Source organism: Elaeis guineensis, chromosome 1 (assembly GCF_000442705.2).
Source record: "Elaeis guineensis isolate ETL-2024a chromosome 1, EG11, whole genome shotgun sequence".
Taxonomy (NCBI): Eukaryota; Viridiplantae; Streptophyta; class Magnoliopsida; order Arecales; family Arecaceae; genus Elaeis; species Elaeis guineensis.
The window spans coordinates 113187396-113204418 of NC_025993.2; the positions used below are offsets into that span (position 1 = coordinate 113187396).

General features: G+C 37.6%; 2 protein-coding genes and 1 non-coding gene across 3 annotated transcripts; 1 reads left to right on the top strand and 2 right to left on the bottom strand.

Annotated features, from left to right (window-relative positions):
* Window positions 1-1601: 1601 nt before the first annotated feature.
* On the bottom strand, window positions 1602-2623 carry LOC105038609 (uncharacterized). The gene is made up of 2 exons (XM_010914466.4): window positions 2479-2623; window positions 1602-2250 (listed from the first exon to the last, which is right to left on the bottom strand). Exons 1-2 carry the CDS (start codon window positions 2526-2528, stop codon window positions 1767-1769), a joined length of 534 nt encoding a protein of 177 aa, XP_010912768.1. The 5' UTR covers window positions 2529-2623; the 3' UTR covers window positions 1602-1766.
* Window positions 2624-7302: 4679 nt separating this feature from the next.
* Window positions 7303-7376, top strand: TRNAV-AAC (transfer RNA valine (anticodon AAC)). The gene has a single exon. It is a non-coding gene; the product is annotated as a tRNA-Val (tRNA).
* A 2519-nt stretch (window positions 7377-9895) lies between these two features.
* Window positions 9896-16809, bottom strand: LOC105038610 (protein NLP2-like). Its single transcript, XM_010914467.4, is given in 6 exon segments — window positions 9896-11194; window positions 11323-11467; window positions 13732-14484; window positions 14610-14651; window positions 15244-15765; window positions 15768-16809. Coding segments are annotated over 6 exon segments (2895 nt in total). The 5' UTR covers window positions 16122-16809; the 3' UTR covers window positions 9896-10115.
* Between the last annotated feature and the right edge of the window lie 214 nt (window positions 16810-17023).

Here is a 17023-nt window from a genome sequence, read left to right on the forward strand (position 1 = left end):
ACTGATTTAAGTATCGGAGGATCCCAGTCGGATACAATTTCGATTAGTGCAGACTTTATTTAACAGGTATTCTTCACCGATAATGGGTGCAACAGGAGATTGGCCGCAATAGGACTTAACATAGTATTAGAGTCTGTCGCCTCTCATTCCAAGTTCTATCTCTTAGGTTCTACGTATGAGATGGGGGATTAAGGGCCCATTTATCTAAATATCTGGGGATTTAAATAGGATCTTAACAAAATTAAATCTATTCATATTTTTAACCTTAATCCTCTAACTTGTTTATACGATAAGATATGAAGTTACCGAAAATTCATGCATCTCCAAGGACTAAAGAGTTTCTATAGCGAATATTGTGAGGCCGACTTCCGAAGGCCAATGAGTGTGGTCTATCATTTGAATATATTGGACATTTTTTGTTTAGTGCAGATATGCATCAATGATGTGACAAGAAATGTATGGTGGATGGGAGGCAGTTCCCATACTCAGATTCAGGGTTTGAAGGCGAATTGCTGCTAGCAAATTTAAAAGATAGTCAGTTCTTTTGTACTTTGTGTGCCTTTTTTCTTGTTCTTTTTCTTTTTCTTTTTTTATTTTTTTTGAGGAAAAGGGAAGCAGAGCAGCTGCCACCCAGCTTTTTATTGAAAATGGATATCGAAAAGTAGCAATTTCTCCTGGGGTAGTGCAGGATCGATCAATTTTAGTTGACGGGATTATTTTTGACAATTTTTGGAATATGGCTGAAGTTCTGAGTTGCAGACCTTAATGTTTGGTTTTCTGTCCTCTGCAATATAATATAGTGTTTTTAGCATGTAGCTCATTAATATTTTTACTTATAATCCAAATAATTACCAAGAGTATGTTCAATATGTGCCAAGACTACAGTTTTGTTCCCTCTATGTCAATTCAATATCTTTAGCTGCTTGCCTGGAATTGCCTGATTCAGCATTGACTCAACTAAGATATTTTGGATTAAACATCTTGTGACAATATTCATGAGATCCATACATCTTGATGGTCAACTATTGGATCAAATTGTGAGAAGTTAAAGATTTTGCATGTGAATTGATCTCGACCAGGCCGAAGGACTCGCCCTACCTGAATCCCAAGCCCTAGCGTTACTCATTTTTAGACTCAATGTTTGATAGAGTCTACATAACATGTTGGTTGTGCATATCAATCAAGCTCAGATGTAAGCATGTTTATCTTGCATCAAGCACCTTTCGAGGTGTGAACTGAAGGCAAAAGAACTTTGTAGTCCTAGAAAGATGGCTTCAACAGTGGTACAAATTTGCTTATTCTAACAGCATATTAACGCTTTTTTTTTTTTGCTATACAACAATATATTAACACTTTAGTCAACTTAATCTTGTCAGGTAGTGCATACATGCTACCAAATTTTGGCTGCCAGCAAAGGTGACATGCTTTTATCTTTAAATTTTTCCATTCTTATCTCAGCTTCAATTAAAACCTATTAAAAAAGATTCCTACTCCATGGTTAATTAATCATCTTCTTCATTGTTTTTGCAATGCTTATTAGAAGCATCAAGGACAGGCGAATAAGGATGGAACTGAAGATGGAAGATAACATGAAGTAATAAGCACACTTTCATACATTTTTTCTATCCAATAAAAAAGATAATTTCTTTTTATATCATGTTCTTATGAAGAAATGAAAGCAAGCTCCATTTGGAGGAGTTCAGCTACTTGCCAATTTCAAGGACAACTAAAACAGAGATGCCATAGTATCTGTTAAAAATTAATAACTACTCTTCTCCAGCCATGACCATCATTCTAAGAGGACTGGGCCCAAGCTTTTTCCTTCTCATGGCATTCCTCTTTGTCACAAATTCCATCTGGTTCCTCCTCCTCAGCTGCATCATTGCTTCCTCTTCCACCACAAATCTCCTCATCAAGGTGTCATCGGTTAACGACTTCCCCCTGAAAACTCTCCGACCTTCCACCGAGGTTCTGGCAGTCATGATTCTATCAGGAGCCACAAAAGATTTCGATCTCGACAAGCTGCAGCTTCTTCTTGGAGGGACATCGGCTCGAAACACCTCGGTGTATGAAGAGATGGGAGCACAGAGACAGACTCGAGTGAATGAAGAGGCTACCCTTAGAGAAGTACATTTCCTTAGCTTTGGTTTGTTGGAATTTGCTGGAATTCCATCAGATTTTGTTCCTGGCGACTTTGTTGCATGCTTCCATAAAATCACAATCTGCATCAATCTTTGGTACCACGGCTTTCTGAAACATGAGCATGTAAGTGATCAAGTGAACCCAAGAAGACAAGGACAAAGGTGTTTATGCTAGTTGTGAAACATTCAGAGGAGAAGTATTGTTTTGACCCAAAAAAAAATTTATGATGTTAATACTATGAGTCAATTCAAAAAACTAGGCATGAAGCTTATAATCTATATCATGAAATACTAGCATATACAGGAGAAGAGGAAGATAGTGGGGACTTTCGCTTGCCTTGCTTGTTGAATCTTTTGATCTTGCATGAACAAGGAGTGGAGAAACATGGGAGAGTTGGAGGATGGGAGCGATGGAGTTCATCTGTGGAACAGAGTGGTGTGGCTTCAGCTAGAGTTTGTGAAGAGATTCTAGAGTGGCAATGTGGTCCTTTCCTTTCCTCTTTCTTTTCTTTATTGTAGCATGCTTTTGCTTTGGCAGGATTCCTTACAACGGAGTGATAAGAGCTGACTGCTGAAAACTAGATTTGAACAACACCAGAAAAGTTGAATGGCCCCCATCACCACCTTTAGATATAAACCACAACAGGGCCCTTCACTAGTATAAGAGCTATTTAGGCCCCATGATATTGTATAACAAAGCTATTGTGGGTCAAATCCAATGACCCCAGTGGCCAATGTTGTCGGCATAACCACAAACAATAAAGATCGATCGATCATAAACATAAAAATTGGCCCGTGACCGTTGGTTGTGACTGAAATATTCGATCAGTGCCAGCTACACTTCTATGGAGGAAAAATAAATAGGAAAGGCCATGATGATAATTCATATATAGCTCCAAGCATAACAATGGCTAACTATGATTAAATGCTGAAACAGAAGTGGAAACAGCAATTTTTATGAGGGGGAAAGTCAGGATGATAAAAAGAGCATTTCTTTAGTAATTGCAGTGTTTTCGTATGAAGAATCAAAAGCTTGCAGAATAACATCTCATACCCATCATTTTCCTTGTGTAGTTAGATGGGGAACATTCTCATTGCCTTGGTAGGAAGTATGCTAAGACATTGATATATGCATATTTTAGACATTGATAATTGCCAATGGATGGCATCATGATTCCCTTGTTGGTGGTGTTATGTCCAAAGGCTGGAAACAAAGTGGAGAAAGGGAGGAAAGGGACATGATTATTTAGACTTGGATGCTTTAGGACACTCAAGGTCTTCATGTGCTCTTTAATCTTGACAGAAGTTGAAAAGGCTGACCAGAAGTATGGTAAGATCTTAAAGAATGGATTTAGATGGTCAAGATCATTCATGGTGATGGAAAATTCATTAAATAAAATGTTGATGATCCCAAAATATAACTGAAAGTTCCTATGAACACTTTTGGTTTCTGAAGTGTGATGTTCCTTAATTATTTTAGATGGGTTGTCCACTAAGTTTGGACATGTTTTTAAGAATCTAAGGCACGACCAAATTAGGGGCAAGCTCGATCCTAGTTGATATCTTGGGCAAAACTCAGCTAAATCCAAACCTGGTTGGGAATGCTAAGGCAAATTTCTGCCAACTGATCTTAGTTCATGATCAACTAGCAGACCAATATATGCCCAAATTGACCAGTATTGTACAGCTTATTTTGTGCTTGTTTTTCTGACCTCACGATGGGTCCAGTGGACTCCATAAGTAAAACTACAGGGACACACACTTCTATGTGAACTTTAAACATGTTAGGACTCATGGTGAGGTCATGGAAACAGGATCAAAGTTTGAGGACTATTTAAGCTTGTTGGGAATGGTCTGTGTTGCATAGTATGGCCAAGATTTAATGATATGGGTACAAAGTCCTTGGGGTTGCATGGCCACTATCAAATTTCTCTAAGTCACCGTAGCATTTGCTCATAAGCCAAGTGACATGTAAAATTTGTAGACTAAAAATAAAAAAGCTCTTTTATGGTAACAATTTTTTTTTAAAAAAAAATTGGGTACAAATGGGTGATCACACGAATCTGGTGTGAATGTACCCCATCAGATCAGAATACAAAACATCTTGCAAAGCCCGAAGGCACCTCTAGCTATGTCATCAAGTCCAATTTTGATGCACTTAGCGACAAAAGAAGTGACCTAGACTGTCGCACTATTTGCCTTTCAGAAGACATAATGGACCAGCACTTCAGTAAACTCTAAAGAGAAGTCTAGATGTCACAGAGAAGCGGATGAGCCTCAAGGTATCTCATGTCATCCCGAATTTAGCCGATAATGGTTACCGAATCGTCCTCAATGCAAATCTCTCCATTTGTAGCTCCCGTCTGGCATAGATAACGCCCGTCCAAGCAGCTCGAAGCTCCACACTTAAGACAGAGGGCTCAAACAAATGCGAACCCCCTACTGCCAGTAACCTGACGTCCGATCCCCAAATGACAAAGCCAGCACTGCCTCTGCCATTTTTGATACTGCCGTCGAAATTGACCTTAACAATCTCCGATAGTAGGGGATCCCAAAAAATAAAGATAATCCTTCGGTTCGCTGCAGGAGCCGCATAAGAGTCTCAGAACTCAAGGATATCACAGGATAAGCCAGCAATGTCGAAACGATAGTACTCCTCAGCCAGATTCATATTCTCTGTAACATCCGATGTACAGACACCATCTCGGCATCGAAGATCAGACTATTCCTAAAAAGTCAAATCTGATAAGTGACATATGCCATCCTCCTTCCCAGGTTCAAGTTGGCCTTCTAGTCGTACTGAATCATATCCAGAAAGGAGCCCATCCAGGAGCCGTCGGTCACCTCCCAGAACTGTCACCCAAAAAGACACTCAGCTGGTTTGTTTCAATACCATTCGCTCCCTTTGAGTTGGCATTGTGAATTGTACCGGTTCAATAGCTGAGACACAGTTTGGAGTGAGATTTCATAGTCCGTGATAACAGTAAAGAATGCAATTTGTTCCCCAACCCTACCAAGGACATTGAGGGAACCCATAATAACTTTGATGTATTATCATGGAGGATCATAGTTATGGATGATGAAGATGGGAATGTGTGGCTTAGCACTAAGTGTTTGAAGAAGAAGAGGAAGAAGATATGTTTTGTTCATTCTAAGATCAAAATCATGCAAGTAGTGTTTCTAAACTAATATACTGTTACTTGTAAAACCATGATTGTTGCGTTTGAAATACTTAGAGAAACCAGCATTTTTAGCTATGCATTGCTTAAAGATATCCGCCTTATATGTCAGCCTGCTCATTGGCTCTCCAAAGAGTCTTTAACCTTTTAGTTGAAACATCGATACTGGGTTTGGTAAACCTTTGTTGATTTTTATAGAATTAATCATACTTTTGTTTCATTTTCATGATAAATAAATTTACTCAGATCTTGCCTTTGTTAGCAAGACAAAATATCCTTCCAAAAATAGCTTATCACACATCACCCTCTAAAAATCACTATTTACACACAGGCACCACGCACCCATACTACGTACATATGTACATACATGTATTATGTATGTATGTATTCTTCGAAATCGTTCTATTTTTGCATTGGAGTATTAGTTTTTAGCCGACAATATTAATAAATAATTGTCTTGAGTATCATTTGCCATAGCTTGGTGCCACCATGTAGTAGGTATCATGTCTTTCAATACAGTGAAGGTCTTCAGTTGGAGTCCGGACAATGCAAAAAGTTTTATTTAACCCCGAAAATATCAGCATTTAGTTTACATTGAAAAGAGTTGTTTCTTATAGAATGGTTAAGGATGTTAATGGAAAAGATGACAAAATTATTTTACATTCAAAATGGTTATTTATTAACATAATCAGCTAAAATCTAATGAGAGGGGATGCTAAAATAGAATGATTTAAGAGATGTATATACAAATACCAATTGTGGAGGGTAAATATGCAATGACCTATATTCATAAAGGTATGCATCTAAAAAATTATAAAAAAGAATAAGAAAAAAGTTATGGCACTATATGCTGACTTGATGTCCATATTTAGATTTTTTTATCTTGTCTAAGGCAACTCTATCTTTTTTTTTTTTTTTTTTTCAATCGTTTGTCGCGAGCCAAATAAAGGAGGATTATGGTAGTTGATAGTTAGTGCAAAATTATAGTCAAATCCTATAAATATGAATAAATGTAAATTGAAGAGAAAAATTTATAGGACAACCATACGATAGTTTTGTTTTGTAGTATAAAATATTGGATAATTAGAAAACAACACATGCACAAGATAAGTATGGCTGAAAGCAATGTTGAGATGGATGTATAATAACACAAAAAAGATAAAATAAGAATTAAAGATATTCACAAAAGGATGGATGGAGTATCAATTGAGACTAAATTGAGAGGATAATTTAGATAGTTTGGATATGCACAATATAAGTGGAAAGGTGCCTTATGGAGGAGTGATTTATTGCATGTAGAAGGAGAGAGAGGTAAAAGTAGATCAAAACTCAAATAGATTAAAGTAATCAAGAAGAATTTGATAATGCTACATTTGCAAAAAATATGATCCTAAATAAGGCAGAATAGAAGAAAAGGATTCATGTAGCCAATATAACTAGTTTAGGATTAAGGCTTAGTTGAGTTAGTTGAGTTTAATATGGTATAAGGCATATAGGTTATTCTAGTTATCTTGTAAAACTTAAAGCTAAGTGGCCTGGGGAGCTTTCATAGGAGTCTAAGGATAGGAGGGGAATATAACCATGCGTTTCGTGCAAAAGTATGTGAACATGACAACGCAAACACAATTCCTTCCCTTAGCACATAAGCGAGCGTATAAGGCTTGCCCACTAAGTCTCCTATCTATTTGAATTCATTTATAATATTACTCCAATTGGATGATCCTTATTTCCTTCCAAAAGCTTGGAATTGGTTGAGATAGGTGCCTTGGAATGAATCAATCTTGGTTCTGTCAACAATGCCATATCTTAGCTTTTGACAAGTTACGAGCATTGGCTAGCTCAATGAAAAATGCTAATATCCGGCTACTATTATTTTTTAAGGAACCCCAGCCATCCTTGCAGCATTTTTCTCTCAATTATGTAAGCAACGCAAAATCTGTAACTTTATCAAGGGTAAAAATGATCATCAACTGACGCATCATGGTGTCGTGGTGTAGTTGGTTATCACGTCAGTCTAACACACTGAAGGTCTCCGGTTCGAGTCCGGGCGACGCCAGGACCTTTTATCCAACGCTCTTTAAATTTTTTGTTAAAGATTATAATGTCAAAAAAATTATTTTGCACTTAAAGTGGTTATTTATTAAAATCATTCAGCTACAATAGGATGATTTAAAAGGTATATATAAATAATAACTTTTAAGAGTAAATATGCAATAAGCTATATTTGCAAAGATAAGCATGTAAAAAAAAAAATTAAAAAGAAAAATTACAGTTCTATATGTCAGATTGATATCAAAATTTAGAGTATTTTAAATTATCTAAGGCACATATATCATTCTAGTGATCATCTTATAAAAGGTAAAGCTAAAGTGGCCTCGGTTGGAGGAATACATCTATGAGTTTAGTGCAAAAGCATGAAAACATGACTAATCAATCTCTAACACAATATCCTTTCCTTGGTCTGTGAGTTTATAGAGCCCTGCCATTATGTCTCCAACAGTTTGAATGCATGTATAATGTTATTCCAAGGATTGGATAATCCTTAACAATATCCCTTTAAGAAGCTTGGAACTAGCTGAAGATAGGTGCTTTATGTGATGGACCAACTAAATCATCTTGTTCTAGCCAGCAATATCATAGGCCCAGTGGGCTAGCTCAATAAACAATGTTAATATCTTTTCTTTTGATGAACCCTAGCCATCCCTGCAATCTTTTTCTCTTAATTCATTTTTAAGCAATGCACCTCCAACTTAATCAAGGGTAACAAATGACACATATTTACTTAATGTAAATTCACTATCAAAAAATGGACTCTATCTAATCATCTAAGGTTCTTGAAGACTCCACTTATGATGTAATCGGATCTCCTCCTCCAAAACATATCACTAGCATTTGGGGCTTGATAGACCATCCATATTTACAACAATAATGTCTTATATGACTTGTCACTACAAAAAATCATAGAATCTCCAACGACAAAAAAAAAATCAGAGAAAACTTCACAAAAGCTAAATGTAGGGATTTGGTAGCACCAATAGAAGGAATTGGACCAATGATCCATCAATTATATAGGATCCACCCGACCACCATAACGACAAATTAGTTTGTTAAATTAAGATTTATTATAATTATTAAAAGGTTATTCATGTTATGAAATATAACCTTTCGAAATATGTTGTGGTATTTCATATTTTAATAATTATTCTTCTCATAAAAAAATTCAATATTTTCCTCTAATAAAACATTAAAAAAAGAATAACTTCATTCTATTCTTTGTGATATTTTCAAAAAAAATAAAGTATTTAAAAATATCAATAACTCCAATATATTCAATATTTAATAAAATTTTTCTTATGAGCTTTTTTTTTTAAAAAATATGGATAATTTTCTTTATGCTGCAATTAAAGACTAATAGTGGTATTTAATGTACAAATTTTAGTATTCTTATATTATATATTATTTAAATAATTTTTTTTTAATATATTCTTAGTACAAAATCTAGATGGATCAATGATCAAGATCCTTAGCCAAATCAATCTCATGCATCCTTATTTGGATCGAATTGAATCCAGCATTAATATATACTTTAATTAATATTTTTATTTTGTGTTAAATACTCACATTTTCAAAAAGTATTTTTGACTTATCCTTAGTTAAAATTAAAGTAACCCTACAAAGTACCATGCAAATTGCATCACCGAGTACCATAACGATTCACTAGATATTTGTTAACCCCACTTAGTAAGTCATGTATTTTTTTTTTCCAAAGAAAAAAAAGAGAAATACATTTAGCAAGACTATTGATGCAACTTTATCACATAAATAGATGCCAGTAACAGCAAGGAGGTCTAAAGTGTGATTCCAGAAGAGTATTGCCACCCCTCCAGACACTGGTGCAAACACACACAGGTTATATGGATGTTATGCAGGGCCCAAGTGCGGTTTAGCCATTACATGAGTGCCATGCCAGCACAGGTAAGTGAGAGGGTAGTGGAGCTAGGAGGTTTAGCTTCTCCCCTTCTAGCAATATATATCAGTGACAATACTTAAAGTAAGATTTTGACAAGTGCAGAGCTTCAACAAAAAAAAAGTTTCTATCCTTCAACATGCATATATATATATATATAGATGACAATAAGCGAAAAGTTTAAGAATATACCATAATAGTTTTATCAGTTACAAACAAAAGTATGGGTTCTACAGTCACATACATCCAGTTTTCATCCAGATAAAATGAACTACACATGAAATTTGACTTCAAAGTTTGAAACCAATAAGCTAATATTGATGTGATTGAACTAAAAATATCTAGAAAGGATGACAAAAACAAGTTTCTAAACTGAATTGAAAAATTAGATTGTCATTTGTGCATTTGTAGACATCTAAACCTAGGATAACTGTGGCTTTGAAATTTTCTCAGAATCTTGAACCTGCTTTCACTTACCATAAGCTCTGGCTAAAAGTCTAAAGTATCTATTGCCCTGCACTCGCTCTTGATTTTGGCAACTCAGCATCTAACATGGGGTAAGGAGGGGACAAACTGGAGAAAATAATGCAGATTCGGAGAGCTCAAAGTAGTGAAATACCTACTTTATATACAGAATACTGAAAGTGCAAATTGTATTGTACAACACATAGCAAGCAGCTTGTTATCAATCCTGCCAACCAACACCCTCGATATCTCTTCCTACATCTACAACATCTATACGTGTTACTACGAAGTATATATCCTGCAAAAAACACTTCCTACTTCTACACAAGTATCTAAAATGGATGCTCTCCTCTCTTTGAGGCTTTATGACTCCATTAGCAGGCAATTACTACTTCTAGAGCTGCCAATAGCACAAGGCACATCTCGAACTTGAAGCTTTACACTATGGGATCCTATATACTCCAATACTTCAATGCACTCCTGCAGATCAGAGTCACTTGCCAACATCACCCACTCTTCCTCGTCATCTATATACTTGAGCTGGAATGTCCCAGCCAACAATCTGAATCTCTTTCCAACTTCCTCAAACAAATGGTGGCAACCCGTGGATGGTAAGAACTTGAACCTCACAGTGTCATCTTTATAAGTAGCCTTCACCGTGATGGCTGGTCCGCTTTCAGTAGCAGCTACCATACTTTTAGAGCTTTTCATAAAAATTGGGCAACTTGATGCACTGCCATTGGAAGAGTCTGTCATGCTGGAAGAAGAAGGATGGCTGTGTTCTCTGATTCCATCATCAGCATGTATTTTAGCATTCATTTCATCCACTGCTTCCATAGAACTCGAGCCCCTTGACATAATCTGACACTGAAGGCTCTGTAAACTCAAGTTACCTTTGCCGAATGCATGTTGGCAGCCTGTTTCTTTTGTAAGATATGAACTATGGAAAATATCTTTGAAATTTATTGGCCATGAAGATGTACCTTCAGTGTTAGCCTGCTGTAATGGTCCATCAGTAGAAGTAAACTTGCACTCATTGCTTCTGCCATCTGGGGCAACATGGAGTTCATTCCCTTCACATTTATGCACATTAGGGAGTTTTAATTGGCTAGAAGTCACTTGTTGGTGACCATCAATAGAAGAGTGGTTTGGTTCTGATTTCCCAATAAATTGTTTAGTTTCAACGCGAGGAGCAGAAGATACAGGAAAACAATATCGACCAGATGGCTCTAAGGTTAACATTGATGGTTTTTCAGGCAAAGAGACTGCAGCAACAAGACATCCAGAAGCAGGATCATAATTTAATGCTCCCTCCACTCCCTGCACAGAGTTAATCACAGTTTGGATCTTCTTCAATGAACGGTTGACCTTGTTAATCTTACGAGATGGCCATCTTAAAATCCCATGCTGTCTGCATATCCTTTTCAGTGTTGTTGGACAAACTGAAACAGTGATGATCATATAACTATGAAACTTTAGGTTTGTGCTGAAGACTATTTTAAGCTACAAAAATATTTTCCATTAGAATGGAACTGCTAATGCACTGATACAGATGGACAAAGAAACTAACCTCCCATGCTTTTCGCAGCATCCTTGAGACTAAAAGGAAAGTACCGCTGAAGAACACTTAAGCTAATGTTCTTCTCGGTTGTACTGTGCTTTTTTTCCAGATGCCTTGTCGAGCTAGGCTTTGACTGCAACATAGAATCGAGATGCTGCAATTGAATCATATGAAATAAATAATCTAAAATTCCACATTATAACTATAACATCACTTGCTACCAATAAAAAGAAAAATCTCTTGGGGCCTGTTTGGATGGTTGGGCCCAAAATCCCATAATATTCGTGGACTGGGCCATTGCAACCATCCAAATTAGGCTAGCCTAGGCTATATTTACAAAAATCCCGAATGCCTCTGGAGTAGACTGGCCTGAATCCCATAGAGAGAAAAAAAAGGCTTGTTGAGGTCTTTTGTAAATATAGCCTGGCCCAGCCTGATTTGGATAGTTGAATTAGCCTAGTACACAAATCCTTTAGGATTTTGGGGCCAATCATCCAAATAGGCCCTTAGTGTATATATATATATTTTTTTCCACTTATCATTCATCTCAACCAAATTCATAGAAATAGCACGAGCAAATACAATTGTCCATACTAAATATGCTATGGAAGGGTAGGGTTACTCATCCCACAACCAAGGATTTAGCTCCTGCTAAAACAGGTACCATGCATGACCCCACTGGGTTGTTTGATTTTGAATTAAAATAGAGAGAGAGCAGTGTGGGACCATGCTCTCTTTATCTGTCTTAGTCACGGGAGGGCAGTGTAGGTAAAGACCAAACAAGAGAGAGGGAGAGAAAGAGAGTGGAGAAGGGTGAGGAGAAAGGAGATCATGTCCAGCCTTCCTTCCCTCACAATGATTCAGCCTCCTCAACACCGGAGCATATAACCATCATTGACTAAAAGACATATTAACATTGACTAAATAATCATTTAGAATTTAAAAGAAAAGTTAAAAAGAAATTGAACAAAAAAAAAAAAAAGGCAACTCAGTACGGTATTGGGACACTAGACTATCCCAAGAGTCAAGACGATAGCATCCCATCTTGACTCAAGACCAAACCAGTACAAGATTTGGTACCAGTATTTTTATGGTATTGGGACACTAGACCATCCCAAGAGTCAGTACTATAGCATCCCATGCTGACCCAAAACCAAATGAGTACAAGATTTGGTACCAGTATTTTTAACCTGGCTTACAGCTATAACATCACCATCTTTAAAGATAAAAATTGAAGAGAATCAAAACACTCATATTCATCAGCAGCATATTGGTCACCAATTGTATCCAGTTGCAACAAATATGCAGAATAGAACATTGTATATGTTTGGAACTATTTGGACCTACTTAACATTGAATATGTGTTCCACATATTTGGCTCTATCGATTATAAAAATTTTACATGATACAAATGATTCATCCTTTCTTTCATTCTAAAATCATTATGCCAGAAAAAATCACTAAATTCCTTTTTTTTTTTTTGCTTTTTTTGAGAAGATATCATCATTAAATTCTTAAAATAACATCAATATGAAGTCAAAAATTATGCATTTACATGCATACATTCACATCAACTGTACATAGTCAAGTTGCTTCATGCTATTTTTTAGTTATGCAAAATTTAACACTTGGCACAAGTGTCTGACACCATCTCTTCCACCAAAAACCCAACTAACAGAACTTTGCTCCTCCTTAACTTCATTCTCGTATATTCTACATTCGCTTGCTTAGTTTCTTAATCTTTTACGCACAGGATTACATAATCTCCCTCGTTTGCTTTTGTGGTAGCAAACAATACTCAAAAATTAAAATTTTATTATCTCAAAGCCCACTTTGCTAGCCTAAGGTTCCAGATATTTCACCTAAAATAAAACATTTGAATTGAACCCCCATCTATTGGACTCATTCCAAGCACTTTGATTTGGACTTCAACCAGACACAATGCATTTAGAGTGAAACAACTAAAATGGGTCGGAATATGTTTAAACTAATTATGATCTCATGTTTTAGATCTAAATGATAAATGCCAAAAAAAACTGAGGAAACACGTATATTACATATCTTAAAAGTATGAGAACCATCAAGAGTGCAAAATTGTGATTAGAAGTTTAGAACTAAGAAACAACAAATCATGTGTAGCAAAATGTTACATGTTAATGACATAAGAGTTCAGGAACGATAATCTCTGAGAAAAGTTTAGAGTTCCTGCATACGCCTCAGAAGGCTTCCTCCATATCTTATCTCTTACCCGGGGATAAAAGGCATTAACCATGCATGTGTGTGTGTCATGGGGCAACTAATCCAGAAGTCTAAGTTTTTTACAGATTTTGGGGAAGGAATGAAGATGGTTCACGGACACCTAGAGTATTTCTTAGAAAAACATGACAACAAGAAGAAGATTAAGACTGAGACCACCACCTGCTCGTGAAAAGGACCTCCTCCATGCTCATTAGGTCTTGTAATTTGATTTTCAAAAGGCTTCTCAGTTGTTGGTTCATCATCACCGTCCGTTAGTTGAGAGCACTTCACAGAGAAATCAGTTGATGAGGAACCTATTCCTTCTCCCCAGTTAATGCCTATTCTGGCTATATCAGCTCCAAATATTTCAGCATCTGAGACAGTTCTCAAACTCTTACAAATTCTCTGCATGGTACTTGAAAGGTTGTTTAACAACAGTTGTTGTTCTTCACCACCTCTGCAACTGACTGGAAGAAACAACTCAAGTATGTAATCATCATTGCCAGTATACGTGCTCCTGAGCCTGATTGCGACAGCAGCACACAAACCATACTTGCGAGCATGATGTGCAAGTGGATACGCGCATATCTCGTAATCTTTTACATCGGGAGAGAAAAAGGGGTGATTTGATTGAAGTGCTTTGCCAGCAATTCCCTGTCCTTTCTCAAGGTGATGTTGAGCACATGCATGAAGAAAACCCTGCATCCTTTTGTCATTGACATAACAGGCCATTTCCTGGATGCAGAGCATAGTTTTTTCCCTAGGAAAACTTGGCTGTATCTGAACATCAGCTTCCATGCATTCATCCATACTTCCACAACCATAGGAAAGGGGAACCCACGTAAGTGCCAAAGGTAACATGTGTGCAACACTAACAGCTCTCAGAACATCCAGTATCTCTGTGAATGCGGATTTCTGACTTTTTGTGAGATTCTGCACATAAGGAAAACATGCTCGGAGAATAGAGAACAATAACAGTTAAAAAAGCAATGACTAAGAAAAGGTTTTCTTTTCTTATCTTAATAATAATGTGATTAGAACATGGAGTTAGTTAGCACCTGTTGATGAGTCCGGGCTTTCATGGTCCTTAAATTTACAGCCTGCAAAATGCAACAAAGGAAGGATTCAGATATGACTATGCGTTTGCATGCATACATGCTGAGCTATACAAATATGTTTCTTTTCAACAGTAGATCTGATTAAAAGTACTTAGATATAGATAGGCATGTCCTTACAAGGCCACTGTGATTAGCAGTGCATGACAGGGGACATATTAGACATGCACAGATAACAAATCTTCCAGATGCACCTAGGAAACCTAACTGCCACTATTTTTGCTACCATGAAAACATGAAATTGGCAGAGAAAACACCATGAATAATGCACTAATTAACAAACAAAAAAAAAAAAAAACTCCACCTTTTATTGATCAAAAATATTAATTTAGGTGTCCACATGCTAATATCGATCACATTCGTGATCCTCTATCCACCTATATGTTACCAATAAAACTGTTCAGATGTGATATTCCATATGCTGTGGAAAATCTGCAGAAGTTGGACGAGCAAAGAAATACAGAAACACGCCACTAACATGCTTCTAATGAGGCTATGTTTGTGAGTATACTCTATCCACCTGATACTAAAACATAAACAGGAAATTAATGTTTAAGAATGAGAAACCAGCATTGACCTCCAAGGCCTGGCTAACACCATCGATCTCCATATCGAAATCAGTTTTCTCCCTGGTCGTAACAATCTCAAGCACTGCACAGCACGAAGCTTTAGAGGGATCCAACACTGGAACTGCAATCGATCCATGGACGTCATGACTAATTGCATGGTCTACCCTCAAGTACTCGAACCTATGATAATAGGCAACGTTTGAGGTCCACTCCGGTGTTCCGGATATGAATACACGTCCAGGAAGCCCAGGAAACAAGCCAGGTGCTGCCTTTGCTGAAAATGTAAACTGCCTTGAAATTTCACGATAGCCGGCAAGACTTTGGTCCAGCAGAAAGGGCTGCTCAGAAGTACTTAACATGTACACATCACCTTGTTTGATAGGCATCCAAACTTGAGCAAGAATTCCACCACATAAAGACTCCTTAAACAAGGACAGCGCTCTGAGCAACCTCTCTGGAAGTGAAAAACCTGCAATGGGCTTGGGAACAAAGCTTGTTCCCTTGTCGGAAATGTCATCAGAAGCAAAATAATATTATTGCTCCTCTTTATTCCCTCCATCCCTGAAGAATTAGGGGACAACACAAATTGCATGCTAGTCCTCGGGGAAGCCACCTCCCTGCTGCTAGAACAAGCACCAGCTGAGACTTTAGCATCCCCGGTAACGGCATCCAGTCCTTGTGCCACCGAGATTTTAGGCAGTCCAATGGAAACCAAATTCCCGGGCATCAACTGAGCAGCAGCCGAGTAGCTTAGTGCAGAGCAAATCTGGTCTGCAGTTGAAGGACTGAAAGGTTCACCGAAATCATCAAAGTTCGTGAGTGCCGAAAGGCCGAATGGATCCTCTGCACCTCCAGTCCCATTATCCATAAGCAAAAAACCATCCATCTTTTCTTTCTGGTAAACCAAATGATCGATTTTTCACTCCTCTGGGTTAATATTGGTATAGTAATCGACAAAAAATGAAATCTTTCATCTTCAGCAGAGGGATTTCTATACAAAAGAGCCGCATTCCCTCGTCTTAACAGAGGAAAACCCGGCTACCTATTACTCAGAAATCCCTCCAACTTGGCGTTAGAGACCAATTCCCACATAAAAAGGCTCAAATCTTCGTTGCTGAAAACGCTGCAACCACGGCTTTGTTGGCCCGACCGTTCCGAAACCCAACAAGACCTCCAATTTCCAATCCTCGAACCATTTTCCGAGCTAAAAATCAAATCTTGACTATGAAAAAGAACTTTTCCTTGCTGAAACAAATCCTAGAACATCAAACCGTCTGTGATAACCACATAACCCCCGATTTCTCGGAGCTGGACATCCAACCAAACTACTGCTGATCCGGGGGCCAAAAGCGAAATCCTGGTCCCAGAAATGGAGCAGTGGAAGAACTGAGGAGCTCGCCGGAAATTGATACCCTAGGGGAGGAGAACAGGAAGAATCCGGGACGAGAGAGGCTCACTTGGTGGCGGATTTCTCCTTTTTCTCTGCGACGGATTCCATTTTTGGTCAGCATTCGGCTCCGTGGAATTAATTATATATGGCGAAAAGATGGAAGAGAATTGGTCAGGATTGACGGAAGGAATAGTGGCGGCCGCAAAGCCGCGAAGGTATGCGGTGCAGAATTGCGGCGGGTATCGAAAAATGCACCCAAAGGTGCCTTGAATTGCCATATGCCCATTTTTTCTTTAGGCCAGTCTCAAAGACGCCACCGGAGGCTAAAAAATTTCAAATGAATCCCTCGAATTTGCAATGCCGATGTTAGCCTGCCTTTTTAATTAATGAAAATGTCC

Bases quoted from the DNA above. Each gene is read 5' to 3' on its own strand.
- LOC105038609 (XM_010914466.4), bottom strand. From the start codon at position 2,528: ATGTTTCTCCACTCCTTGTTCATGCAAGATCAAAAGATTCAACAAGCA. The intron at 2,251-2,478 runs GCAAGCGAAAGT...CTCATGTTTCAG, and splicing joins CAAAAGATTCAACAAGCAAG to AAAGCCGTGGTACCAAAGAT.